This window comes from Pseudopipra pipra, chromosome 14 (assembly GCF_036250125.1).
Source record: "Pseudopipra pipra isolate bDixPip1 chromosome 14, bDixPip1.hap1, whole genome shotgun sequence".
NCBI classification, from domain to species: Eukaryota; Metazoa; Chordata; class Aves; order Passeriformes; family Pipridae; genus Pseudopipra; species Pseudopipra pipra.
This window is the reverse complement of record NC_087562.1, coordinates 1,349,432-1,374,685: the sequence shown is the minus strand read 5'-3', so window position 1 is coordinate 1,374,685 and position 25,254 is coordinate 1,349,432. Positions and strand designations below refer to the sequence as shown.

The 25,254-nt window shown below is 59.9% G+C and overlaps 4 protein-coding genes across 5 annotated transcripts in view; 2 read left to right on the top strand and 2 right to left on the bottom strand.

Annotated features, from left to right (window-relative positions):
- The first annotated feature begins 238 nt into the window (after positions 1–238).
- On the top strand, positions 239–2,186 carry LOC135421791 (chymotrypsinogen 2-like). The gene is made up of 7 exons (XM_064670546.1): positions 239–361; positions 483–586; positions 681–760; positions 866–944; positions 1,413–1,593; positions 1,777–1,910; positions 1,987–2,186. The coding sequence occupies exons 1-7, from the start codon at positions 295–297 to the stop codon at positions 2,146–2,148; spliced, it is 807 nt and encodes a 268-aa protein (XP_064526616.1). The 5' UTR covers positions 239–294; the 3' UTR covers positions 2,149–2,186.
- A 494-nt stretch (positions 2,187–2,680) lies between these two features.
- Positions 2,681–4,122, top strand: LOC135421866 (probable D-lactate dehydrogenase, mitochondrial). The gene is made up of 4 exons (XM_064670671.1): positions 2,681–2,918; positions 3,058–3,170; positions 3,292–3,433; positions 3,517–4,122. The coding sequence occupies exons 1-4, from the start codon at positions 2,856–2,858 to the stop codon at positions 3,772–3,774; spliced, it is 576 nt and encodes a 191-aa protein (XP_064526741.1). The 5' UTR covers positions 2,681–2,855; the 3' UTR covers positions 3,775–4,122.
- A 56-nt stretch (positions 4,123–4,178) lies between these two features.
- Positions 4,179–11,041, bottom strand: BCAR1 (BCAR1 scaffold protein, Cas family member). 2 transcript variants are annotated; one of them, XM_064670659.1, is made up of 7 exons: positions 10,904–11,041; positions 9,397–10,089; positions 8,021–8,182; positions 7,690–7,794; positions 6,119–7,264; positions 5,818–5,907; positions 4,179–5,458 (listed from the first exon to the last, which is right to left on the bottom strand). In XM_064670659.1, exons 1-7 carry the CDS (start codon positions 10,913–10,915, stop codon positions 4,943–4,945), a joined length of 2,724 nt encoding a protein of 907 aa, XP_064526729.1. In that variant the 5' UTR covers positions 10,916–11,041; the 3' UTR covers positions 4,179–4,942. The 2 variants fall into 2 exon arrangements, with proteins under 2 accessions (XP_064526729.1, XP_064526728.1); XM_064670658.1 differs by lacking the exon at positions 10,904–11,041 and having other exon boundaries at positions 9,397–10,164.
- A 5,902-nt stretch (positions 11,042–16,943) lies between these two features.
- CFDP1 (craniofacial development protein 1) overlaps positions 16,944–25,254 on the bottom strand; it is a 57,284-nt gene continuing 48,973 nt past the window's right edge. Inside the window, exons 6-7 of the mRNA XM_064670673.1 lie at positions 22,645–22,803; positions 16,944–17,690 (exon numbers count right to left, since the gene is read on the bottom strand). Coding sequence (XP_064526743.1) covers positions 17,600–17,690; positions 22,645–22,803 — 250 coding nt within the window. The 3' untranslated portion in view covers positions 16,944–17,599. The remainder of the gene's footprint in view (positions 17,691–22,644; positions 22,804–25,254) is intronic.

Here is a 25,254-nt window from a genome sequence, read left to right as displayed (position 1 = left end):
GAAGACCTTTCCAACCATAACCACTTTACTATGATTCCATGACCAAGTGAGAACTTACCCCATGCACCGGACTAAGGACATTTTTAAGCCAGACCTTGGACCACGTGCTGTCCAACAGCCATTGCCAAGGACACTGGCTCCAGGTGCCACTCTCCCAGGCCATGTCGTGGCACGGTACCAGGTGCAACCCTATCTCCCAAGGCTGCGGTGGCAAGGCCAGCAGCTGTGGGGACGTGCCCAGGGTGGGTATAAGAGGCACCGGGTGCCAGGCAGGGTCCATCCTGACGAGTGACAATGGCTCTGCTGTGGCTGCTGAGCTGCCTGGCTCTGGTGGGCTTTGCCCGTGCCGCCCTCCCTGAGGGTGCGTGGGGCCGTGGGGGTTGGCAGGGTGGTCCTGGGGCTCGGTGGGGTGGCAGTGGTGGGGAGGGGAAAGGGGCCAGAGCAGCCGGAGCCCCCGTGCCACGGCCGCCTGTGCCCCGCAGACTGCGGCGTGCCCGCCATCGCCCCCGTCGTCCGTGGCTACACCCGCATCGTCAACGGGGAGCCGGCAGTGCCGGGGTCCTGGCCATGGCAGGTGTCCCTGCAGGTGAGAGCCGGGCCCGGGGTGGGTGCCGTGTGGGGGGCCGGGCACAGAGCACCCGTCGGCGGTGCCGGGTGCTGAGGGCAGCTCTCCCCGGCAGCGCTACGGGAGCTTCCACTTCTGCGGCGGGTCCCTGATCAGCGAGAACTGGGTGGTCACCGCTGCCCACTGCGGCGTCAGGTAGGCACCGGCTCTGCTGCTGGTGGCGCGGGGCTGGGCACGGACACGGGGCTGTGAGAGCTGCCCCCTCCCCGTGCCCTGTGCTCAGTGCCTGCCCGTGCCCAGGAAAACCGACAAAGTGGTGGTGGGTGCCTATGACCAGAACAACCCCAGCACTGCTCAACAGACGCTGACCATCGAGAAGGTACTGCTGGGGCGGGGGCTGTGTGCCTGCTGGGCCACCACAGGGACTCGGGGGGCTGTGTCCGGGTCCCCCTTGTCCTGGGGGTTGGGTCCCCAAGGAGTCCCTGGTTGCCCTTTCCCTGAGGGTCAGGCTTCCCTGGGGTGTCCATGGTGCCCTACATCCCTGGGCTGCGATGCCCTGGGGTGTTCCTGCTCCCCCTCATCCTTCAGGCTGGGTTGCCAGGGTGTCCTTAGGAGCCCCAAGGGATGGGGCTCACGCCCCCAGGCTCCCCTTCGTCCCTGCAGGTGATGTGGCACAGGGTGTCCCTGCTCCCCCGTGTCCCAGGGGCTGGGCTCTGGAGCTCAGGCACCCGGCCAGCACGGGACCCACAGGACCATTCCCCAGTGTCCCCATGGTCCCTGAGGAGTGCCCAGTGCCTGGCACCCTGGTGGGCGGGATGGGCACTGGGAGCAGTGCTGTTTGCTCCAGGTCTTCAAGAACCCCAAGTTCAACCTGCTGACCATCCGCGACGACATCACCCTGATCAAACTGGCCACTCCAGCGCAGTTCTCGGACCGCGTGTCCCCCGTCTGCCTGCCCAAGGCCACCGACGAGTTCGCGGGGGGCACGACCTGCGTCACCACCGGCTGGGGGCTCACTGACTCCAGTGGTACGGCACCTTCTCGCCCCCCTCGCTGCCTTCATCCCCATCCCCATCCCCATCCCCGTCCCCTTCCTCATTCCCATTCCCATTCCCAATCCCCAACCCTGACCCATCCTGTCACCACCTCTGCCCCCGTGTCCTTGTCCCCACTGCCGCTCCGGTGCCGGAGCTGAGGCCCCATTCCCGCAGACTCGGAGACACCGGCGGTGCTGCAGCAGGCGGCTCTGCCCCTGCTCACCAACGCCCAGTGCAAGGAATTCTGGGGCTACCGCATCCGCGACGTGATGGTCTGTGCCGGCGCCGACGGAGCCTCCTCCTGCATGGTAGGTGCCCCCGGGATCCCCACTGCCCCCGGCCCCCCTGGGCCCCTCCCTGGTGCTCACCCAGTGCCCCGTACAGGGCGACTCCGGGGGCCCGCTGGTGTGCCAGAAGGACGGCGCCTGGACCCTGGTGGGCATCGTGTCCTGGGGCAGCAGCACCTGCGACACGCAGACGCCCGGCGTCTACGCCCGTGTCACCGAGCTCCGCGACTGGATCGACTCCATCCTGGAGGCCAACTGAGCCCGGCAATAAACACCAATAAATGCTGCCACCCCTGAGCACCGTGTCCTTGTCCCCGCCGTGGGACAGGTGGGAGCGGGACGGGGGACAGGCGGGTGGCTGAGAGACTGGTGGCTGGGGATGGGGGCGTGTGGTGTGAGGGGGGACATGGGGACACCCGGTCAGGAGGGCTGGGAGGCATGGGGACATCTGGGTGAGAACAGGGACAGGAATGGGGGCACTGGGACAGCTGGTTGAGAAAGGGGACAGATGGACAGTGGGTCATGGGAACACGGGGTCCTGAATGGGGACACCTGGCTGGGCATGGAGTCAGAGGGACAGGGCTGCTTGTGGTCACAGGGTTGAGCATGGGGACACCTGGCTGGGACGGCCCAGGCCCGGGCCATGTGGCCTCCCAGAGGGTGAGGGCCCCCTGGCCAGCTGCAGGGCCAGCTGAGCAGGTATGGGAACACGGGGCTGTGGGACAGCTGGGAGGGCAAGGGCCATGGTGGGGGCGGTGACGCGGCTCAGGCTGGGACCCTGCCCGGTGTGGGGATGTGACCACGGGCACTGTGGGATGGGTCCCCCGGCAGGAACACACTCACGTGTCCATCCCCGTGGCTGGAGCCACCTTAAGGTGTCCGTGTGGGGGAGGGACCGACGGCCAGGGGGGAGGGCAGGGTCCTGGTCGTTCAGTTCCCGTGTTCCTGTTCTTGTCCGGTCCTGCCATGGCCCTGCGGCGAGTGCTGGCACTGGGGACAGCCCTGGGGCACCGCAGCTGCTGCTCCAAGGTGGGGCCGGGGGTCCCCGAGGGCGTTCCCGTCCTGCCGTGGCCGCCGGGCCCCGTGCCCTTGGCTGTTGTGTGTGCCAGGGCCGCAGGCAGAGCTTCCCCAGCCCCTCCCTGACGGAGCCCTGGTCGTTCCCCCGCAGCCCTCGCTGCCCCCCGGCTTTGTGGAGGCCCTGAGCGCCGTGGTCGGGGCCCCCAACGTCTCCACGGCCACGGCGGTGCGGGAGCAGCACGGGCACGATGAGTCCATGCACCCGTGAGTGCCCTCTGGGGCTGGGAGCCCTGGGGAAGGATCCCAGGGAGGGCGAGAGAGCTGGGGAGGGGAAGGGCCCCGAGGAGGGGGAAGTCATTTTGGCAGCGGTGCCCCTGTCCCCCAGCTGTGCCCCCCCGGACGCCGTGGTGTGGCCCCAGTCGGTGGGGCAGGTCCAGGAGTTGGCCGCGCTCTGCTACCGCCGCCGTGTGCCCATGGTGCCCTTTGGCACCGGCACCGGCCTCGAGGGCGGTGTCAATGCCGTGCAGGTATCGGCTCCCCGGCACCCCCTGAGCCCCCAGGGGCTCTCGGTGCTCGGCTGTGCCAAGACCCACCGGTGCCCCTGTGCCAGGGCGGCGTCTGCTTCGACCTGAGCCGCATGGACAGCATCGCGGAGCTGAGCCTCGAGGACTTCTCGGTGACAGTGGAGCCCGGTGTCACCCGCAAGGCCCTCAACAGCCACCTGCGTGGCACTGGGCTCTGGTTCCCTGTCGGTACCGTGGGCAGGGGTGGGCCATGGGTCACACTACTGAGGGTGCTGGCAGAGGGGATGCCTTTGGGCTGGGGATGCTGGGGGGTCCACGGGTCTGCCATGGTCCCTGAGTTGTAGCAGGGATGCCCCTAGGACCGAGAGTGCCGTGGACCCAGTACTCTGGGGTCCACATGAGGCTGGGGTACTGTTGTCCCAAAGGTGCTGGAAGGGATGGGTTCCCAGGACCACCAAGGCTGGGGGTGAGGGCTACCACCCTCTCTACCACACCAAACCCACAGCCGCCATGGTGGGCCATGAATGTGCTGTGAGAGATGCCCTCCCCACCTCAAGCCAGAGCCAGAGTGGCCCCACTGCCCTGCACTGCCACCCCTCATTTCCCCCAACCCCCCACATGCCCCATTAAACCTCTGTGCACCAGCAGTCTCCATTGGCTACGAGATCTTTTAGGGGGACAGGATCCCCCCAGCCCTGCACCAGGGGCTCTCCCTCGCCTCAGCAGGCACATGCAGATACCCAGGAGATGGAGGGGGTTTGTAGGCAAATCTTTATGCTGCTGGGGGACTTGGGGCCAAGTTTTGGAGGGGGCTGCCACGCGGTAGCTCCGGGAACCAGCGGAAGCTTCCCCTGTGTTCAAAAGGCACCAATTTCAGTTCACGTTTCGGTTACAGCTGGTACTGTATCACACCCCGAGACGTGAGAACGCACAGGTTAGCCCCTTCCTGCCCCAGCAGCTCCCCACCATCCCTTACCCCTCTGGGGACCCCTATCCCCAGGCTCCAGCACACAGGGGGACAGTACAACCTATCTGCATCATACTGTCCCATCACCACAGGGGATGGCTTCCACACCATTAGAATCTGCTGGCCACTGTAGAGTGGCTCTGGTGTCCCCCCGAGAGCGGGGCAGCCACAGCAACACCTCAAATTGCCAGGCACATCCTTGTCTCAAGAGGGACACGGCCCTATGCCCTCCAGACCAGGACCGGCTGCCGGTTTTGTATAGAGAGAGGACAGCAGGGAAGGATTGGGCATATATGCACCTCCCAGCTTTGCTTCATTACGGGCACAGCTCTGAAACCATTCCTGGCCTCCGGCCAGAGGGAAGAAGAGGGAAGGAGATGATGGCTGCAGCCCATCCCTCCCCTCCCCATGGAGCCCCAGCCCCCTGGTGTGCATGAGTCTCTATGTACATGTCCGCTTACACCAGGTGGAGAGGACTCCCATGGAGGGGAACACGTCTGGGGAGGGGTGGGGGCCAGAGAGAGGGGACAGTGGCCCTGAGGCCATCACATGGCTGCCAGCTGGCCCAGCACCATCCTGAACTGCTGCGTGCTGTTGGCGAGTTCCTTGACGCGCTCCACCATGTCCTTGGACGCGGCAGGAGAAGGGTAGTGGAGGGCGGCCGCCTTGGTGGTCGCCACGATCTCCTTGAGCATCTCACAGAGGAGGTTGCTGTAGTGCATCACCTTGTGCTGGACATCCTGGGCCTTGGCCTGGCGGGACAGCGTGTCCCCAATGAAGACGAGCTTGTGGGCGCTGAGGATGACGAACTTGCTGTGGGCCACGAAGATCTTGGGGGGTTGGTTGGTGCTGACGGCGGTGAAGAAGGCGTCGACAGCGTTGGTGAACGTGGTAAGGTTGGCCTCGCACTGCTCCAGGTAGAAGAGGAGGAGCTGGCGGTCGGCAGGACACAGGGTCCCGCTGCCCCGCGCCGGGCCGTAGTGCTGGGAGGGGCTCCAGTTGGACAGGTCATTGTCGATGGGGCGTGACACCTCCTGCTCCAGCCGCTCAAACTGCTTCAGCTGTGGGAGGGATGAGTGTGAGGCAGGGTGGCCACTGAGCCAGCACCTGCTCCCCCTCCCCAGAGCCACCAGCACGGGTGGCCATGGCCACCAGCCTTAGGGAAAAGAGCGAGGGACAGTGCCAGCCTCAGGACAACTATACCACACCCCTCTCCAGAAGCCAGATGTCTATGCCCCTCTCCACTGGCACAGCATTGGTATGGTATGGAAGGCAAGACAAAACCCTCCACTGGGACAGACAGGGAAGAGGGCTGTGGTCAGACCAGCAGCAGAGGTTATGAGGGAAGCAGGACCTGGGGCCCTGCCTGCTCTGGGCACTGTGCCCAGCAGTGCCTACCTGCCTGCCCTGGTGTCCTTACCTGCTGGTGCTCCAGCTGGTCCTTGCTCTGTCGGATTATATTGCCTTTCTCCAGCAGCTCCTTCTGGGTCTTCTCAAACTCCTCCTTGCCCTGCAGGAGCATGACATGGAAGGGGTCAGCAACATCAGCCTTGCCAGAGCAAGCTCCCACCTGCCCCAGGACACCCCTGGTCCCCACAACCCTCAAGCTGGAGGATAAGAGCAAGATGTGTGGCAGAAGCAGATCTGCCTAATCCCCCTGTACCGGAGAGGCACCGGTACAAATGTTCCCTGTGGGGAGTGGCCCCCCCGCCCGTGCCCACCTGGAGATGGACATAGTCGTAGTCCTCCATCCAGCCACTCTCACTGTTCTCGTAGGGCCCGTCGGGCGACTCCTGGGCCAGCAGCTTGGGCGGGGAGGGCAGGGGCCGGGACTGGATGCTGCTGGCTTTGTCGGAGGGGTGAGGGGGCCCATGGCCACCGCTCTCCACCGCCGGCTTTGTCCGTTTGAAGAGGAGGGAGGCATTGCCATGCAGGAAGGAAGCCAACTGCTTGGTGTCATCAGGGACACCACGTGAGTGCATGATGAAGTGCTCCAAGTCATCCGTGCCCGGCTTGCTGCTGGCCAGCGCACTGGGGGCCCAGTGGCAAGCGTCCAGCGCTTGGCCGTGCCGTGCCAGGGCCTGGTAGACCTCCTCCATCTTCTGCAGCTGCTTGCTTAGTTTGGCGTACAGGGAGCGGTCGGAGGCCTGGGCAGCATTGCCCACTGCCCCCCGGGCAAACTCCAGCAGGTCCCGGAGGGCCGTCCGGACGCCCTCGGCCGCGCCGCGGATGCTGGCGGCGTTGGCCTCCATGTGCTCGGGGCTGCGCCAGTTGGTGCCGATAAAGGACATGAGGTAGGAGACAGCGCTGCTGACGCCGTGCTGGAGCTTGGCCAGTGTCTCCATAGCGGCGTCCAAGTCCAGGGAGAACTCCTTGCCGGCTCCCTTGGCCGGCTCCTTCACGGGCACCACATCCAGTGAGGACGTGGAGATGTTGCTGCGGGTGCTGCCCGTGCTGGAGGCTGAGAGGCGCTTGGCATCGGCGCCCTTGGCCTCGCGGTCCACTTGCGGTGGGACATCGTAGATGTACTCGCCCTCTGTGTCCACGGAGCCCTTACCCGGGGCGTGCAGGTCCCGGGGCACGTCGTACACCTCCTGGGAGGGGAAGGTGGATCCCCCCAGTTTCTTGAGACTGGGGGGCACGTCGTAGATCTCGTGGGAGAGCGGCTGCTCAGGAGCACCCTTCCCAGCTGCCGGTGGCACATCATAGACATCCTCTGGCAAGTAGGGCTCCTGCTGGGCCAGGACGAGGTGGCGGGAGGGGTCGAAGGTTTTCTGCTTGGCGAAGGCGGGGGGCACGTCGTAGGTCTCCTCCCGTGCCGGGCCATCCGGCATGTCCTTGCTGACCGAGGGGGGGACGTCGTACACCTGCAAGGGCAGAGCAGCAGGCACTGTCAGCACTGCTGGGAGGGCTGGCCTGGCTCAGGCACGGAGGTGCAGACGGGCTGCCCAATGCTGTGGGGCACACAAGAGCCACCTCTGGGCATGCACGATGGCACTGGGTGGGCAACAGGATGGAGCCACGCACCCCAGGGGTTCTCCTGCCCTTTGGGACAGGAATCACATCCTAGAGCAGCCCAGGTTGGAAGGGACCTTGAAACATCATGGAATCCAAACTCATCCCCTGGATGTGAACATCCAGCACCCTGCCTCCTGGTATCCTGAAAGCCTCCAGTGCCAGGGACACCATCACATCTCTGGGGAAACTGATCCCTGGGAGAGTGAATTATTGTTTTACCTATAAAAATCTGTCTTTCTTATAGAGAAGCTGGGAGGTTCCTAGCAGCACTTACAGTTTGGGGCAGGTTCTTCTCCACACTGGGGGGCACATCGTAGATCTCCTGCCCTGGGTCCTGCCCATTGGGACCCTTCACTGCCATGGGGGGGGTGTCATAGACCTGGAGAGGGGGACACAGAACGATATATCAGAGATGGCATGGGTACTCATCTCTGCCCAGGGACCAACTGGGAAAGATGGAGGTGCCCAGAAGCAGTCCCAAGCTTCATAAAGTGCACAGTTTTGGGTGCAATTTGCCCAGCTTTGGATCCCCAGCTGTGCCAGGTCATTTCTCATTCTAGAGGATGGAGCCAAAGATACCCCCTCGACCCCACAAGCAGCCTCACCTCCTGGCTGAACTGGCTCGGGACCCCCCCTCGGACAGGTGGCACGTCGTAGATCTCCTGGGAGCCCGTGGAGATGAGGTGGCGAGGGAAATCATACTCAACCTGCTCACCCTTGGGGGAGTCATAGACATACACCTGCCCCATGCGGGTGGGCACCAGCACCTGGAAAAAGACGGAAAAGTGATGTAGGGACTGCCAAGCACCCCCCCAGCCTGCATCATCCCCCCCAGACGCAGCGCGGGGCTGCAGAGGGGCTGGGTGCGCGGTCCGTACCCGCCGGTGCGGCAGCGGGCACGGCGGTGCCCACGGGAGGGCGCTCCCCGGCCGGGCGTGCAGGCTGCCGGGGACGGGATGATCTCACCGGTTATTTATAGCGGCGATAGAGCCTCGCAGAGAGACAAAGCCCGGCCGGCACGGCCGCGGGGAGCACCACGGAAGAGCCGATTCGGGCATCGAGCTGTGGGCAGAGATCTGCCTACGCCTGGAAACCCCTGCCCACGGGTTCACCCCCGAATTGGTCGTTCCATGGCGACACGAGCGTGGCAAATAACCAAACCTAGAGGGTCATGGCACTCTGCCCAGCTGGTGCTAAGAAGGGCTGAGGTGTCAGGCTGGTTCTCAGTTTTAGGATGCTCCTCATGCCCTGGATGTGATTGGCAGCTCCCTCTCCTCACTGGCTACTTCCCAGGGGTGTGAGTCAGGTAGCCTTCCCAGAAAACGCGATACCGAAAGCACCTCACTCCTCTTCCCTGGGATGACGTGCCAGAGAAGGGGCAGAGCCAAGAGGAGCCTGGTGTTGGGGATGGAGCTGTTAGGTTCCATGCTGGGGACAGGTTGGTGGCTCACCCTTGCCTCACCAGTAAATCCAGCAAGCACTGGCAGGCTCTTTGGCACAGCCAGGACATGCTGGCACCCGCTGCCTGCTCCTGCCCGCGCTCCCAGCAGGAATGAAACCTCACAGCACTGTGCTGGGTACCACAGCTACTTCCACAGCTGCAGAATCTGGCCAAAGGAACCCTTGGGTTATCAGCACCCTGGACCCACACCAGACATGCTGCCATGCCCTGGGTGACAATGGCAGAGCCTACACAAGAGATCATGAGGACCCAAGTGCCAAATGCTGTGCCAGCCCCAAGCAGGGCAGCCCAGGTCAACCAGGGACCCACAGCCACTGCAGAGACTCCCTCACTGCACCCCCTCCTGCCAGCAGTGCAGGGAAGGATGCCCACACAACTTCAGTAATGGGCACAAGGGCTGCCCACTCCAAGAGACACCAGTGGGCTGATAAGCCCAAGCCCTGCCACCCACTCACACCCATGGACCACAGAGCACCCCACAACTATAACATGCTCCCCAATCCAGTCTCCCCGTCCTACCTTTCCCTGGGGCTTGTGCCCTTCCCAGCTCCTCATGTCCAGCGACGGGGGCACCTGGTAGATTTCTTGAGCCTGACCAGCTGAGGGAGGAACCTGGTAGACATCCTGGGGAGGACTGGCAGAACCCCCGGGGTACGCCTCGGCTGCCTGGCCCAGGGAGGGGGGCACCTGGTAGATCTCCTGGCCGGGGCTGGGGAAGGTGTGGGGAGGTGCCTGCTTCGGGAAGGTGGGTGGCTGCTTAGCCGGGGCAGGAGGAAACTGTCCGGTGGGTGCCGAGCCCGGGTACAGACTCTGCTGTCCCTTGTTGGGGACCGGCATCAGGTAGACGTTGTCCCCTTGGGGGGCATAAGCAGGGTGCATGGGTGTGTACTGCGAGGCGGGCGACAGCGGGGTGTATCCCCCTTGGTGGTGGTACGGCAGAGCCGGCTGGGGCACCGACGGCTGCGGCGGCGCCTGCCCCTGCGCCGGGCCGGGTGCTTGCTGCTGCTGCTGCTGCTTCTTGTCGTACATCCCCACCAGGATCTTGAGGCGGTTCCCGGGGACTATGCCCTGCCGGCCGTGGAGCGAGCAGAGCCACCAGCCGTCCAGCCCCTGCGTGTTGCGCTCCAGCACCGTCATGATGTCGCCCTTGCGGAAGGAGAGCTCGTCCGGGGACTCGGCCACGTTGTCGTACAGCGCCTTGGCCAGCACGTTCTGGAAGAGAGCCCCGCGCCGGGGCGGTGAGCCGGGCCCCGCCGGCCGCGGGGGCGTCATCCCGGCGGGCCGGCAGCTCAGCGCCGGCACCGAGCCCCGCGGGCCGGGGGCTTCGCCGAGCGCCAGCGGGATCTGCCCGCTCCGACCGCCGAGGGATTCCCCGCTGGAGCTCAACCCACTCTTCCCAGAGGTGGTGCTGGGAAGGGGCCGGGCCCTTCCTCCTCCCCGGTTTCGGGGGGCCTCCTCTGCCTCTCCCGCCCCTTCCCTCCGCCGCCGGGGAGGAAGTGCCGGGGCGGTGAGTCAGCCGTGTCCGTGGCCATCCCACGGCTCCCGCCGCCGGGCCTGGGCCCCTCCGGCCCCGCGGGGTCCCCGGCCCGGGCCAGGACGGCACCTGCCAGCGCTGCCCGGGGGGGCTGCGGCCCGCCCGGGGCGGCGGGGCCCGATCCCCGGCTCTCCCGCGGCTCTGCCCGGGCCCTGCCCGCCGCCGGTGCCACCCTGCCCGGCGGGACAGGGGGCGGAGGCCCAGAGAGGCCCCTGGCCCCGGTGGGGCCCCCGCGGGTCCCGCAGAGCCGCGACCCGCCGGGAGCGACGGAGGGCGGGCAAGGCCTGACCGCCCCGGTGCGGCGGGGCTCGGCCAAGGTCACGCCAGCGAGATCGGCCGCACCGAGGGGGCCCAACCCATGGTGGGGGGGACTGCGGCCTTCCTCCTCCATCCCCTCCTCCTCCTCCTCCCTGGCGGGGCCCCCCGCCAGCCGTTCCCCCGCGTCCCGCCTGTCCCCGCGCACGTCGCCGTGTCTCCCCCCGCCCCGCTCACCAGGTAGTTCATCTTCCCGCGGGGCCGGGCCGGCCGCGGCGGGGGCCGGGCCGGGAGCAGGGCCAGGGCCGGGGCCAGGCCGGGCCGGGCCGGGCCGGGGGCGGCGGGGCCGGGGCCGGGGCGCGCGGGCGGCGGCGCCACACGGAGCGTTCGTTATAGCGCCGCGCGCGCCCGGCCCCGGCCCCGCCCGCCGCCATTGGCTGCGCCCACGGGGGCGGGGCCTCAGGCAGGGGCGGGGCCCGAAGGGGGCGGGGCCCGGGAGGGGCGGGGCGGGGCGGAGGGGGCGGGGCGAGTGTGTATCGTGTGTGTAAAGGGCGTGGAATGGGTGTGTAAAGAGTGTGCAATGTGTGTGTAAAGGGTGTGCAATGCGTGTGCAAAGGGTGTGCAATGTGTGTGCAAAGGGCGTGGAACGGGTGTGTAAAGAGTGTGCAATGTGTGTGTAAAGAGTGTGCAATGTGTGTGTAAAGAGTGTGCAATGTGTGTGTAAAGAGTGTGCAATGCGTGTGCAAAGGGTGTGCAATGTGTGTGCAAAGGCTGTGCAATGTGTGTGCAAAGGCTGTGCAATGTGTGTGCAAAGGGCGTGGAACGGGTGTGTAAAGGATGGTAATGGGTGTGCTGTGAAGGGCAATGAGTGTGTAAGACATGCAGTGGGTGTGTAACGGGTGTGCAGCAAGGGGTAAGGGCAGTGTAACGGGCGTGAAACAGCTGTGCAGTGAAGGGCAACGTGTGTAAGGGCCTGCAATAGGTGTGCAACGAGGGGTGAATGCATCTGCGTGGGCACACGGGCGAGTGGGTGGCGCGGGGGCCTGCGTGAGAGCCGCGGGCAGTGAGTGAGCGCTGTGTGCGGGGGCAGGCAAGGAATGTGCCCCTGCCCGTGCCTTCCGGCCACAGTCCCCGCAATGGCATTTCCTCTCACCCTCAGGGGTTACCTTTGGGCCACAGGCCACATCAGCGTGCAGTGGCAATGTAGAGGCCAGACTGCAAACACATGCCCTTCTCCAAAAAGCAGGGCTTGTTCCACTCCCTGAGAGCCACCACCGCTGTCCCCTGCTGGAGGCACGTTTCCCTGCTCATGGCTGGCAGAAAGGGACACTGAGGCACAGCCGAGGTTGGCAGATATCCGGAGGCAGAGACTGTGGTTGCACCCGCAAACCGCAGCTGCCCCGGCACGGGGACTGTGGTTTCCTCTTGTTGGTGACAGTGGTGACAGCGCAGGGACTGAGTGCCGTGGGCATCCTTGGGATGGGCTCTAAGCTCCCCAGCCCCTCTCCCACCAATGCAGCTGATCCCATGAGGCCATGGTGTGTTTGGAGACCCTGAGCCTCGTGTGGGCCCACCCAGCCAGCAGCAAGGGTCTCCTGGGATCCCTGGGGTGTCCCCAGGGTAAAGCTCCCACCATATGGTTTCAGACAGGTGCCGAGGGGCCGCAAACTCCCTTCTTTCAGACTTCAAAGCAGTGGGGATTTCATTTTTCCCTCTCCCTGTGCTGATGCTCAGATCAAAGTGTTCCCTGTTAAACTCGATCCCATTTTTGGTCCATTGGAGCCAAAATCACTGCTTGCATCTGCTGAGCACCCTGAGCTAGCAATGGCTCCTGCACACCCCTGCTTCCACAGCCAAGTGCCCGGGGGGCAACAGGCACCAACAGGTCTCCCTTCGGCTTCTCCCACCTCTGAGAAAACAAAATGCCAAAAAGAAGATCAAAAGTGGAGCATTCCAGGGGCCCTGTGGCACTGGGGATGCTCAGAGCTGGGCTGGCGCTGCCCGAACATCCCTGTGCCGCTGGTGGTGGGGCACAGCGAGGGTCTCACCAGTCCCAAGCCGTGGTTCTTTGCTGGCTCTGGTGGACACGGGGCTGGGTGTTTCGGGGTGGATGCTGCTCGGGATGCAGGTTGCCCCAGCAACGGTTGCTATGGAAAACACTTCAGTGGCAAAATTTCCAGCCATATTCACGTGTCTGTCATTGTCTTCCGGAGGGTCCCTGGTGTACGACGAGCCAGGCACAGCTGGCTCTGCACTGGGCTGCAGGGGACTGGCTGTGCCCAGCCCGGCTTCTCCTGGCTTTTCGCAGCTCTTCCCACTGGTTCTGGTGTGAGAAGGTGTCAGAGGCCCTTAAAGTGGGATTTAGGGGAGCACGGCAGACATGCATGGCACAGGGGGAGCAGGCTGTGCTGAGCCATGCCATATTAATTGGCTAATTGCTGATCAGTGTTCCGTTGGCCCAGCCATGCCGCAAACATCAGATGAGATGTGTTTTGGTGAACCCATGCCAGGCCTGGCATAGCTCTGGGACAGCAGGACATATTGGGAAAGGGGCTGGCACTGGGATGCTTGCAGGCACCAACAGCTCCATCCAGGGCTGCCTGCTCCTGCCCACAGCCCTGCCAGGTCCGTGCTTCAGAAAGCCTCTCCCCACCTCCTGGAGCAGCAATAGGATTACACGGGACTGAGTCTCCTAGCAATGAACAGAGAAATAAATCCTATAAGGCAGGACAGGATTTATTAGACTTCAATATTCTGGAAATAATGAGGACATTTCTCTTGGCTTGTAATATCACGGGACCCAACAGGATCACAACCAGGATTTACCCCTGTGCTTCTCCAGGGGGCTGGGTCAGTTCTTAGCTGCACAGAGAAGATGTCATGGAAGACTGCTTGCCTTTTGAGAGAGCAGGATGACAGGGCACCCCCTCATCTCCAGAGAAGCTGAGGCCGAGTGCGGGCCTTGGGCTGCCCCAACAGTAGCGGCTCTGTTTGTCTCCCCATTCATTCCCTGGCAAGGGCTGGCGCTGATCCTCGCCCCCAGCCGGGGCTCGCCGGGGAGCAGGAAGGGCTGGCTGTGCCACCAACACCAGCTGAGCTTCAAATGCCAGTGCCAGCACTCACCAACAGCACAAGGATCCCCTGGGGGGGACCCTCCTCATACAGAGTGGGAGACTCACTGTGCTGCTGGATGGGACACTGCTGTGAGGTAGGAAGTGGCAGCTTGGAAAAGAGGATGTGGTGCTGCCAGGATCACCTGCCAGGCACCAGCCCTGCCCCCTGGGGAACTGCTGCCCTGGCTGCGGGGAGGTGCTCCCAGGGTCAGCTCCACACTCTGCTCCTTCCTTCTCCAAGCTGCCACGCTCTGCCCCATGGCAGCTCAGTCCATGGATCCCATCGAGTCCTTGGGACAGCCTGGAGGGGGCCATGAGATGCACCCCCAGGCAGCCAGCAGAACCGACATTTATTCCCCCTTCCCTGTCACTGAAGCAGCATTAAATGCAAGACATCACCTCCCCATCACAACTGCCCCGGCTCCAGAACAGCCTCCCCAAAGCCCAACAGCTCAGTAAAGCCGAGCCTGCGGGTGCGGATTGGACACAGCCGTTTTTCCTGTGGCTCCAGCACGTGGACACCACAGCAGAAGCCCCGACCATTGGGGCACATGGACACAATTGGAGCCTTGTCTGGGGCTCAGCTGCACAAGGGGCCCCTTCAGGCAGCCAGAGAAGGGGGAGCTCCTCGGGGCGAGGTGATGCTCTGGCCAAGAGGGACTCCTTGTAGGGCCAAAATTACCCCAAAACAAATGCTCAGGGTGGGTCCCGACCCACAGAGGATATGTGAGCTTCCCAGAGAAGACAGCTCAAGGTGGGAACATCTTGAAAGAGGGACCCACATCTCCTGGGAACGTTGCTCCTTGCAGAAAGCGGAGAGTTGCTGGGGATGCCAAGGGCTGGCGGGGACACCGAGGGCTGGCGGGTCCTGGGGCCACCCCCCTTCGTGGGAAGGCGAAATAGCAAGCAGAGAGGGGGTTTGGTTGGTTTGTTTTTCCCTTCCAAAGCAGCCAAGCTGTGTTTTCTGGAGACCTGTAAATCACTCCTCGTCTTCAGGAAAGAGAGGCGAGGAATACATGATCCAACCAAGCAAAAACGCAGGACGCTTGGGAGCGTGGAGGAAGCCAGGAATCAGCCCAGGCTGGAGGCTGCCTCCCGCTCGTCCCGCCAAGCCTGTCCCAGCTTGCTGGGCCGGGAGCTGGCACTGCATCCCGGCATCCTCAGGCCGAGGCGGGCACGCCACGCTGCCGCCAGGTGGGGAGCCCTGCAGAGAGGGGAGCCGAGGCTCTCGGCCACCACCGTTACACTGCACTTTTCCAGCAGGTCAGGTTGCTTCCAAGATTTCAAAATTTTCCACATTGGCTCAGCTGAAGGGAAGGAAAAACCCCAGAGAAGATAAGCTGGAGGGTTTGTGGAGAGCAGAGCTGGGGCTGGCAGGAAGGATCCAGTATACTGAGGGTCACCAATCTTCCCGGTTCACCAGCATGCCAGTGGAGGCTGTGCTGGCCACATCCCACAGTGTGTGTGAATCCAAAGCCACCCCCAAGCCATCCAGAGCCAGATGCTGCTTCAGGACTCACTCTGGACACAGCCTGGAGCTCTTTAATGCTTTTAAGAGCAGGGCTGGGTTTGGTATCTCAGGCCTTTGGGATCTCCAAAGGTTCCCACTGCATCTCCATTCCACTCTTGCTCATAAAACAATGCACAGAATTATTTTCTACTTCTTACCTACTTATGACCCCAAGGTGCTGCCAAGCTGCTGGTGCAGGAAGAGCCCTACAGTGCGGTTGGGATGGCCATGCCACAGCAAAGATTTTGGTCAGCAGCCCCCAGGAGCCAGACACCACAGGGACCCAGCCTATGCAGGGATGACATGATCCTTCCCCACCTCTGTCCGGTGTGTGAGGCCCCAGGAGCGCAGACATGAAGGGACAAGGGGCAGAGAACAACCCAAATATTCCCTCCTCTCCTCTCAGCACCAGTGAAGCAAAAGGCAAATCATATCCCTGGCTGCCTGCTCAGCATCCACAGCGGGCCAAGCCCGCCCAGCCCCACTTGTGGCTGCCCTGGCTGAGCTGCTGTCCCGGCATTTCACTGGGAAAACAGCAAAACAAGCCCTGGCTGCCTTGGAGTCCCTGTTGGGAGGGACCCTGCAAAGAGGGCAGGACCGGCCACCTCCCAGCCCAGCACACAAGAAGAAGGGGCTGGAGATGGTCCGGCACCAGCATCCTGAGCAGGAGAGCAGCCCAGCTCCTGCAGCACCTGCCTTGCACTGCAGCCCCACCACCATCCAGCCAGGGCCACTCACTGCCACCCAGCAGCCCCGAGCTGAGATATCCCCACAGTGGTGCCCAGTTGTCCTTGCAACCTAAACCAGAGCAGAAACTGTCCTGGAAGTGTTTGGAGATGAAAATGTCATCACCCCATTGTTTTGTTTCTGTCCAATTTCAGGCTCGTTTAAGCAGGTCCATTACAGCTGATTCTGTACAGAACAGGGCGCCAAAGGCTGCAGCTCCCCCAAGCACGTGGTGTTTTGTTCTTGTCTATCCTGCAGCACATCCACAGAGCAAGGGCTGACTCAGCAGTGGACATGTGAGCCCAAGGCTCAGAGCCACAGGCAAGGGGCCAGTAGCAGCGACGGCATCACTCGCCCTGTTAGCGGGAAGGATGGGGCTCGTGCCGCTTTCCCCTGGCACAGCACCAGCATGGGCTGCCCCACCGAGCGGGCTCAGAGCACCCCGTGGGGAAACGCTGGTGAGCACCTCTACCCGAGGGTGTGCACAGCCCAGGCATCGGGAGCTGCCCAGCTCCACAGCGCCAGGTCAGCAGGGATGGCCAGGATGACGGAGCATTGCTGGCCTCCAGCTCCGGCCGCTCACTCCACACCCAGGCGCCTTGGCCTGCCCTCCCAGGCAGCTGCACTTTGCTGAGTGTCCCTGCATAGCCATGCCTTTGGGGGGCTTCTTTACTCCTGCAGCACTGCCACAGGTCTATGTTGACATTGTCACCCCCAATTCTGGATTTAATCCCACCATCAGGCCCAGTGCTGCAGCGGGAAAGTGATCCAAGCACTTGCTCAGACCCCCAGGCTGCTATCAGGGCAGACACCAGGCACATCTGAGCACGGGTTTTAGTGACCACAGTCAGACACTCCTTACTGCATGTGACCCTTAATTTCTTCGTCCTCTGCTTCCCGCAAAAACCAAGCTGCCAGCATGCAAGAGTGTTGGGATGGAATACTTTATTCATGTGAACACTCAGATCCTGGCCCTTCCTGCCTGCTGCAGCTGCTCCCATCTTCTTGACAGTGTGAACAAGGAGGATTTCTTCATCAGCTTGCTTAACACCCCCCCCAGCATCATCAGACCCCACAAACAAGTACAGACAGTTTGGCTTTGTCTGGACAGGAGCAGAGGGCGGAGGGGCAGGGAGTGCTGCGGGGCTGGCAGAGCAGGGAGAAGGGCTCCAGCCCACAGTTTGCACACACAGAGCAGCCACAGAACCTTCCCGCAGCTCCACTCTCACCACCAAACATGCCAGCACCCTCCAGCCTTGGCGGCTCCTCCTGCAGCCAGAAGCACCTGGGGTTGGCAAAGGATTGGTGCCACCTCCTCTTCTCCTTGGAAAGCTGCTGCCAGAATCAGACCCGTGTCTTCTGTCACCTGCTGGGCCATTTAACCCTCGAAGTGCCCCCTGCCCACTGACAAATACCCTCCCCAAAATATTACAGTAAAAGGAAAAACCTGCACGTTGAGATGTACAGGCTGAGTCTTGGGTAGAGAACGGTTTCCGTGCTGGGTGGTCCAGCGGTGGCTGGCAGCCCCCAGACAGCCCTCAGGCACAGAAGGGAGCAGGATCCACCACGGCCACCCCTGGCACATCAGGGCTTCATCCTGCTCAGTCTGATGTCGCGCTCGATTTCAAACTGCCTGTGATCCACGCGCTCCAGGAACGCTTTCCTCTCGATGTACCTGCAGGGAGGCAGAGGCTGTAAGCAGTGCCCGGAGCAGCCAGTGCCAAAGCCCACCCAAAGGGATGAGCAGGGAGGGAAGGCACCATCCACCTCCCTCCCTCTCTCTCCACGAGCTGATCGCTGCACTGAACATCTCCTATGGACACCAAAACTGCTCTGTGGCCTGTTGGCTGTCCCCTGCGGGACTCGCAGAGGTCTGAGGTGAGGGGTCCCCATAGGTTGGAAATCTGAACTCGCTGCTTCAGGTTCCAGTTCTTCTACAGCTGAGAAATGTCCTTCACAGACACCTTGCAGGGGATCAGAACAGGCCCTTGCACCACACAGCAGAGCATCTCAAACCCATCCACAGCAGCACAACCCACGATACAAGCCAGTAACAGGCACAGGGAGCATCAGGGATGCAAGGAGCATCACCCAGCAAACCTGCAGCAGCTCAGGGATGCAAGCCAGGGGCTTCCCAGCCACAGACCAGCTTTTAACCACTGCTGAGTATTTACTGCTGCCCCTCAGCGTGGCACCCTGAGTGCTGTGAGGAAGAAGGCAGGCCTGTGCCTGGAAAAGCACCTTGCCACTCATTAATGGCATGTAGCTGAATTTTAATGTACTTTGCTGCAAACCCTTGCCACAGACAGCCCGGGGCTGTGCTACTAATTAACCTACAGAGGGAGCGAAATTGCAATTCAAAACAGGAGCTGTAATTGAATCATCACAATTGTTTTGCATTTGTTCCAGGGTGGCAAACACTGGACTGTCATGACAAGGTCATTACGCTTGTGTGAGATGCACAGGGAGCCACTGCATTCAGCTTCTCTGTTGGTCACTGCTTTTCCTGCATGGCAGCTGGTGCCTGCTCACCAAGCAAGACTGAAGGCCAAGGAAAGATGAGCATGACAGGCTCTGTGGGTTTTCCAGGCTGCTGGGTGGCTGGCAGTGTGCACAAAGGTGCCCAAGACCCAGCTGCATGGGAAGGCTGAAGCCCTCTCTTGCCACCAGCAGTGGTTCCTCTTGGACAGAGGGACCTTTGATGATGAGGTCTCTGCAAGGTCAGGCTGGATGGGGCTCTAAGCAATCTGATCTAGCTGAAGATATCCCTGCTCACTGCTGGAGGTTGGATTCCATGATTCTGTGATTCTTTATGCTACAACTATGGAACTGGTGCTGAATGTCCTCCCAGCACCAGGGTGCCTTTGCCCTTGCTGCAAGGGATGGCCCTGACACTCCTGCCCACCCAGTCATCATTGGAAATTAATTAATCCAGATTAATTTCATCGAGTCATCCCCCCAAGCGGATGAACAGCCCCACGTGTCCCCACTGCCACCCCAGCCCCATCGCAGCTCCAGCCTGTCTCGTGCTGACACAACTGGGTCAGCTCGTCTCCGCCGGCTGCGAGGGGCAGGGATCAGCACGGCTAATGCAGGCTGTGAGGAGCTATTTCCCTGGCCCCTTCCCCCTGCCATCAGAGCCCAGGCCCCCTCCCCACACTGGTTCAGGAAAGGTGGCAGGGGAGTGTCGCTTTCCTTCATCCCTGCAAGCAGGGAGGTGACCTGCTCCGGGGGCCGGGCTCGGAGAGGCCACGGGAAGGAAGTTGGGGGGTCACGCTGTATATTAGTGTGTCATATTGCTGGGCGTGTGGTTTTCCTCCCCCTCCACTGCTAAACATCGACCACAACCACAGCCGGGAGGGCAAGGACAGGAGTCACTGCTGTTATCTGGGAACACCCTGACTGCCTGGGCAGCAACAGCCTGAGCTACTGAGCCTGAAGTTCCTTTGGCCCCTCTGCGATACCCGTCTCCCAGTGGGTCAGCAAACGGGAAATCAAGGGGTCAGCCCTTTCCTCCTCCTCCTCCATGACTGCTGTGCCTCTCCAGTGGGCAGGGCCTGGCTCCTGGGGGGATCGATATGGATCATGAACCAGGAATGTGGTCTCACAGCCGCAGCCAGCAGTGCTGCATGGAGGAGGAATTGCAACGTCACCCCACGGCTTTGTCCTCGGCCGGCCACAGCAAAGTGCTGTAGGGGCCAGAGCAGACCTTACAGGCACTACCTGGGCATACACGGGGCCTGGCCGGGTTGTGCTGCAGGCACACAGAGGCTGGAGGTGCTGACAGACACGAGCAGGGCTGTTGCAGGGTCGGTGCAAGCCCCTCTTGCCCTGAAGGCCCTGCTGGAGCTGCAGCTCTGCCTCTGTTCTCAGCCAGCTCCACACAGCCGACACCAAGGCGCCGCCAAACACGGTCCAAAGTGCACGAGTGAGGCACAAACACCCGCCTTGCGCTTGTCTAAACAACCTTTGCTACCTGAATCAATACCCTCCTGTAAATTATCAACCTGCCTGGAAACAGGGCAGCTGTGATCCACAGCAGAGGAAGGAAAATCCACTGGGAGCGAGGCTGTCTCTGCTAACAAGGGCAGCTGCAAGCTGCTCTGGGGAGGGTCTCGGTGGTGCTGCCTGTCCCCTGCCAGTTGCCATCAGTCATTGGTGCAGGAGTGCATGGGCCGGCTGCTCCCCCACGGGGCTGCCCTACAAAGGTGGCCCAATTAAGAGGCCACTAACACATTTCCATTTATAAAGCACATCAGAGAGATCAACAGCAAAGGGCATAGCTGCCTCCCCTCCTCACTCCAGCCCCTCCTCTCAAATCCAGGACAGGCCCTCAGGACCTGATACAGACAGGCTGCACAAGCTCAGATCCTACTCCCAAGGAAAGGCAAATCACCGGCTGACGCTGGTGATACAAGGGGCAGAAAATCAGAGGCAAGGGGGGACAGAACTAAGGGGCAGCAGCACATGTCCCCTCTGCCTTGGGAATCCTGGGCTCAGGCTGTGGCTGGCTGATAACTGGCATTGGCAGCAGACAGATGCCACAGCCCCACTGCTCCACTGGCTGCCGGTGTTCTGGCCCAGCATGTGTCACTGCTGGAGAAAGGACAAGGGAGGTCCAAGGCACAGGGAGCTCGGGGCTGTGAACAGCAACTTCTACAAGGCTACCACAAAAAAAAAAAATCAGCCTGCCTTCCCTCCTGAGCAAAAAGTAATGCCTCCTGCCTTCCTTGAGACACGCATGGACCATCTCTGTAAACACACAGGCTTGTGTGGCATCGAACAAACATCTCCAGGAGTGGGCTGTGGCTTTCCTCATCAGGCAGACATTTACAATCACACAGCAGGACACGTGGGGAGCAGAGGTTTCTAACAGCATCAGGGATTAAAGGCAGTGCCCGCTCCCTCCTGCCTGGGTTGAAGGGTTAACAACGGCTCATTACAATTTTTATAGAGATGTGTAAATGATTGCTCGCTGAAGGGTGAGCACAGCTGACATCATTAAAGGGGAAGAGGCGGCTGCAGAAGGGACAACAGGCTCCTGTGAAATGACCTGAGGCTGGCAGCAGCCGTGCCTGTGACCTGCCCCCCAGGCAGGCTGGCTGCTCTGTAGGGGTGCAGCACCCTTCACACTGCGGGCATTTAGAGGTGGCCTGTAAGCAGAAATGCACTGGCCTGCACCTCCATCAGTGCTCCTCCCTTCTCCCTTCCTTTACCTTGAAGTGGAAGTAATTCCCAGTGAGCAGATACTCGGCTGATCCCCTCACACTACACGCCTGGCTAGCACAAACATATTTGTAAGGAGTGTCTAAAGTTATCACTGCATTACATTCCTTATTTGTTTAACGACAAAAAACCCTTGCCAAGAGCTCAGCAGTTTTCTAGCCTGGGATGTGACAGGCAGCAAAATATAAAACTGTTTAAAGAATTAAAGATGCTCTTAAAATTGCTGCTCTGCTTTGCTCATCTTTTCAATGTGCTGATGCCTCCTTTGGCCTTCAAGGACCATTATGTGAGCACCTTTGGAAAGGTTTGCCAGGTGTGAAGAGCGAGCTGTCCTGCTTGGATGTGGTGGGAAAGGAAACAGCACTGGCCAAGAAAGGCTGACATACTAAGTTGGGGAACACGAGAGATGGCACAAAACACTGCTCTGCCACACCTGGATGTGGTGGAAATCACTCAACCCCTTGGATTTCAGGGATCTCGGAGGAACACCTGCCCCTCTCCAGCACTCCTACGTGTTCAAGGGCGTGTGGCCAGAAACAGAGCAGGGGAGATCTGATGGAGAATGGGTGTTGTGGAAGGGTGCAAGACCAAACCGAAATATCTACTTGATAGTTTGACAGTTATACATATATATATATATATTTTGAAATACAAAATCCAATCTGTTGGAATGCAGAAGCTGAGCTTTTCCTGCTGAGTAAAAGAACAGCTTATAATAAAATATACATTTTACGATCTGTCCACTAAGCCAGTTACATTTTCCCAGAGCTTAGCAAAGCACTTGTAGTGGAAATGCTGCTTCTGATCTCATTATCACTCCCTGCAGTGCATGTTATTAACTTTCTGTTTTATTTACAGCATTGCCATTTACTTTTATGATGCTTCCATTAACTTCATTGGAGTGAACATTGCTTGATGCACACAACCAACGCCCAGCGCTGCCATAATCCTTAATGCACCTTGCCAGCTGTTCTGGGTTTGCAGCATCTTTATGCAGGGGGAGGGAGGACAGATGCAGCTGGAACACGTCATTTGAAGAACAGAACAAACCATACCTCCCAGTTTGAAACAAGAAAATGGTGCAAAGGCAACTGTGTTTCCTCGTGGGAGTGCTGGATTAGACCAGCTCACACTGCATCTGTACCAGGAGCAGGAGAGCTGATAAAGCCAGACTTTGGCTGGACTTGGAGACCTCACAAGGCTGTTAGCAGAGAGTGACAGATGTTTGCAGACTAACCTGTCTCCCTGTGATGGCTACAGGAGCTACTGATTTTATGTATCCCTAGAATAAATCCTTAAGGAATCCCATAGGTTTTCTGAACTCTGCAGGAAGCAACAGACTTACCACATGCATAGGAAGTGGTGGGAAATGCTGGACTACTATTAGGTAAAGTCCCTCTTACCCATCTTTCCCTCGATTGTGGATTGCCAGCTCCTCCACAATCCCCTCCTCCTCCTTGAAGTTCTCCCAGTCCAGTTTAGATTTCTCCAGTGTGCTCATCTTCTGCTTTTTGGCGCCAATCTTCCCCAGGAGGCTGCTCATCCCGCTTGGCCTCTTCACCCTGTCGGAGATTAGGGAGCAAATGTCACTTAAATGCAGGGAGACGGCAATTAAAAACAGAGCTGAGAAACGTCACATGGGAGAGTGGTGGCCTCGATGGTGGTGAGCCACTGCCACGAAACAGATGGCCACCAACTCCGGGCAGCCTGCAGGCGGCAAGGTCACGCTTCCTGCAGATCCCGCTCCACCGTTCCCCTGGAAGCAGCAGAGTTCATTACACACATATCTCAAGTGCTTGCTTTTTGTGAAAGGGCTTTTTCATTTATCTTCTTAAGAGAACAGAGAGCTTTCAGGCCAAAAGAGATCATTAAATCATCTAGTTTGACCCCTTGTATATACCAGGCCAAGCCATTCCACTGATCACCTCTGTGCTAAGCCTGGTTCTTTGTCTTCAGTTAAAGTGTTGTTTTCTGGAAGGGATCCAGCCTCAGTGCGTCACCAGCGCTGACAACACAACTAGGAATTAACCATTTCATTGGTATTAACGCTTGATTTTTCTCTAGCTTTAGCTTCTGGTTGCTGCTGCTTATTCTAAATCCAAGAGCACTCTGGTCTCTAGGCGAGTCTCATTAGTGATGTACTCGTAGACCATAATGAACTTACACCTGAATTCATTTTTGTGCAAACAGATAGAGCTCTTCTGCCTCTCATTGAAACGCATTTTGTCCCAGCCTGCATGTCACTCCCAAGGTTTTGTCCCCCTGCTTACTCTTCAACACTCTTTGAAGATGGGGGCACCAGAACTGCCCCATCCTTCTCCTGATCTGTTTGTGTCCAAGGATTGCCTAAACCCTGTTAGTCACACTACTGCTGACACGCCGAGTCCCACTGCACATGCACTGTGATCCCACACCACCTCCCAGCTCCCTGTTTGGCAGGAAGACCACTTTGGTCTTTCATTACCTTGTTCTTGGAGGAGCGAAATCCCACCCGCACGGTGGGGCCCCCCCGAATCTCCCCTTTATGCTGAGAAATGCACACACAGGGACTGGGGTCAGCTGGGCTGCCCTCTGAGGAAGACAATTCTCAGGGATAGGAACCCATAAAACAAACTCATTTTAACCCTTCTTAAAACCCCCCAGGAGAGGGGGGCAAACAGTGTCCCATTGAACTCGGTGTTTACACACATTCCAGAGATAACTTCAGGTCTGCAGGGCCTTTGCCTCTGCAAGAAGCCAGAGAGGAAATGATTCTCGTTCCTGAGAGATGGAGGAATCTGGGGAGGGGGGCCCAAGGAAGGCAGCCAGGTGAGCATGGCAAATTGCTCTCCATCGGTGCTTTCCGAGCACAGTCCTGCCCAGGGGTAGCCATTCTTGGGAACGGATCCAAAGTTGTCCTTATCAGATCATTAGCGTGGTTTATGCTTCCGTAATTTGCAAGCCTCTAAAGGAAGATAATTCTGCAGTTTATATGGAATTAAATCAAAGAAAATGACAACTCCGTAAGCCCCAGACAGAAGACTCTCAATGCAAGAATGGCTGGCCAGAGTCCCCTGGGGTAGCAGCTTCCTGACATAGATGTATTTGGGCTACAAACTCTGGATTAAGGGCATATTGGCAGGTCTCATAGCCACTGGACAAAGCTGTCTGCCCCTCCTTATACTGTCCAGCCAGAGGAGCAGAAATGGCCTAGGACCTGGCCTCTTATTTCCTTCATTCCCTGCTCACAGCTGGAGCACAGACCAGCAGCCAGCCCTTTTCATTCTGCAGGGATACAGAACATGCTGGATGCTCTTTAATTTGCCTTTATCCCTGAACATCTCATCAAGATATCTACAGCCCTTCACATCATGATCACACAATAAAACCTTGACCCTTGCTCAGCCTCCAATTCCCCCTTACTTTTCAAGACTTGATGGCTCTGGGCATCCTTATCTGCAGGTAGCAGGAAAGTGGTGTTAAGGGATAAAATGGGCAAAGATATTCTCAGCACAAGATAAAATTGGAGAGATTTGGTTCCCACATCAGGACTACACACAAGCCTTGCACAACCACCAAACACAGCATCAGAAATGCAGAAATCAAAGTTGTCCCTTGTCTCTAGATTTCTCCTAAATGTTTTTTGGGCAAAAAACACCAGTGGCATTAAGAGCCATCTCACCTGTCCAAGGGCACCCACAGCTCATGGGCATCCACTGACCCTCCTGTGGGTGGGAGTCCACAGACACTGTCCACTGAACTACAGATGGGCCTGACTCTGCACAGGGCACAGCACGCTCCTGGAAAACCCACTGGAGGCAGTTTCAGGATCTCTCCTGTGTGTCAGAGGAATACCTGCCCTGCAGAGTGACAGGCAGGCTCAGAGGCAGGCTCACACATGCTGAGACTGATGCCTTTTCCCCCTGAGGGGGAAGAGCTGAGCTGGGACAGGGGCCAATCGGCCAAGCTGGGCTGCTGAACACATCCCTGCATGAAACACAGACTGGGACGTGGTGACAGGCCACTGCTGTCCC

Bases quoted from the DNA above. Each gene is read 5' to 3' on its own strand.
- LOC135421866 (XM_064670671.1), top strand. From the start codon at position 2,856: ATGGCCCTGCGGCGAGTGCTGGCACTGGGGACAGCCCTGGGGCACCGC. The intron at 2,919-3,057 runs GTGGGGCCGGGG...GTTCCCCCGCAG, and splicing joins ACCGCAGCTGCTGCTCCAAG to CCCTCGCTGCCCCCCGGCTT. The intron at 3,434-3,516 runs GTATCGGCTCCC...CCCCTGTGCCAG, and splicing joins GCGGTGTCAATGCCGTGCAG to GGCGGCGTCTGCTTCGACCT.
- BCAR1 (XM_064670658.1), bottom strand. From the start codon at position 10,149: ATGACGCCCCCGCGGCCGGCGGGGCCCGGCTCACCGCCCCGGCGCGGG. The intron at 7,265-7,689 runs GTAAGTGCTGCT...CTGCCCTTGCAG, and splicing joins AGAAGAACCTGCCCCAAACT to GTGTACGACGTCCCCCCCTC. The intron at 5,459-5,817 runs GTAAGGACACCA...TCCCTCCCACAG, and splicing joins ACCAGCTGGAGCACCAGCAG to CTGAAGCAGTTTGAGCGGCT.
- LOC135421791 (XM_064670546.1), top strand. From the start codon at position 295: ATGGCTCTGCTGTGGCTGCTGAGCTGCCTGGCTCTGGTGGGCTTTGCC. The intron at 761-865 runs GTAGGCACCGGC...GCCCGTGCCCAG, and splicing joins GCTGCCCACTGCGGCGTCAG to GAAAACCGACAAAGTGGTGG. The intron at 1,911-1,986 runs GTAGGTGCCCCC...TGCCCCGTACAG, and splicing joins ACGGAGCCTCCTCCTGCATG to GGCGACTCCGGGGGCCCGCT.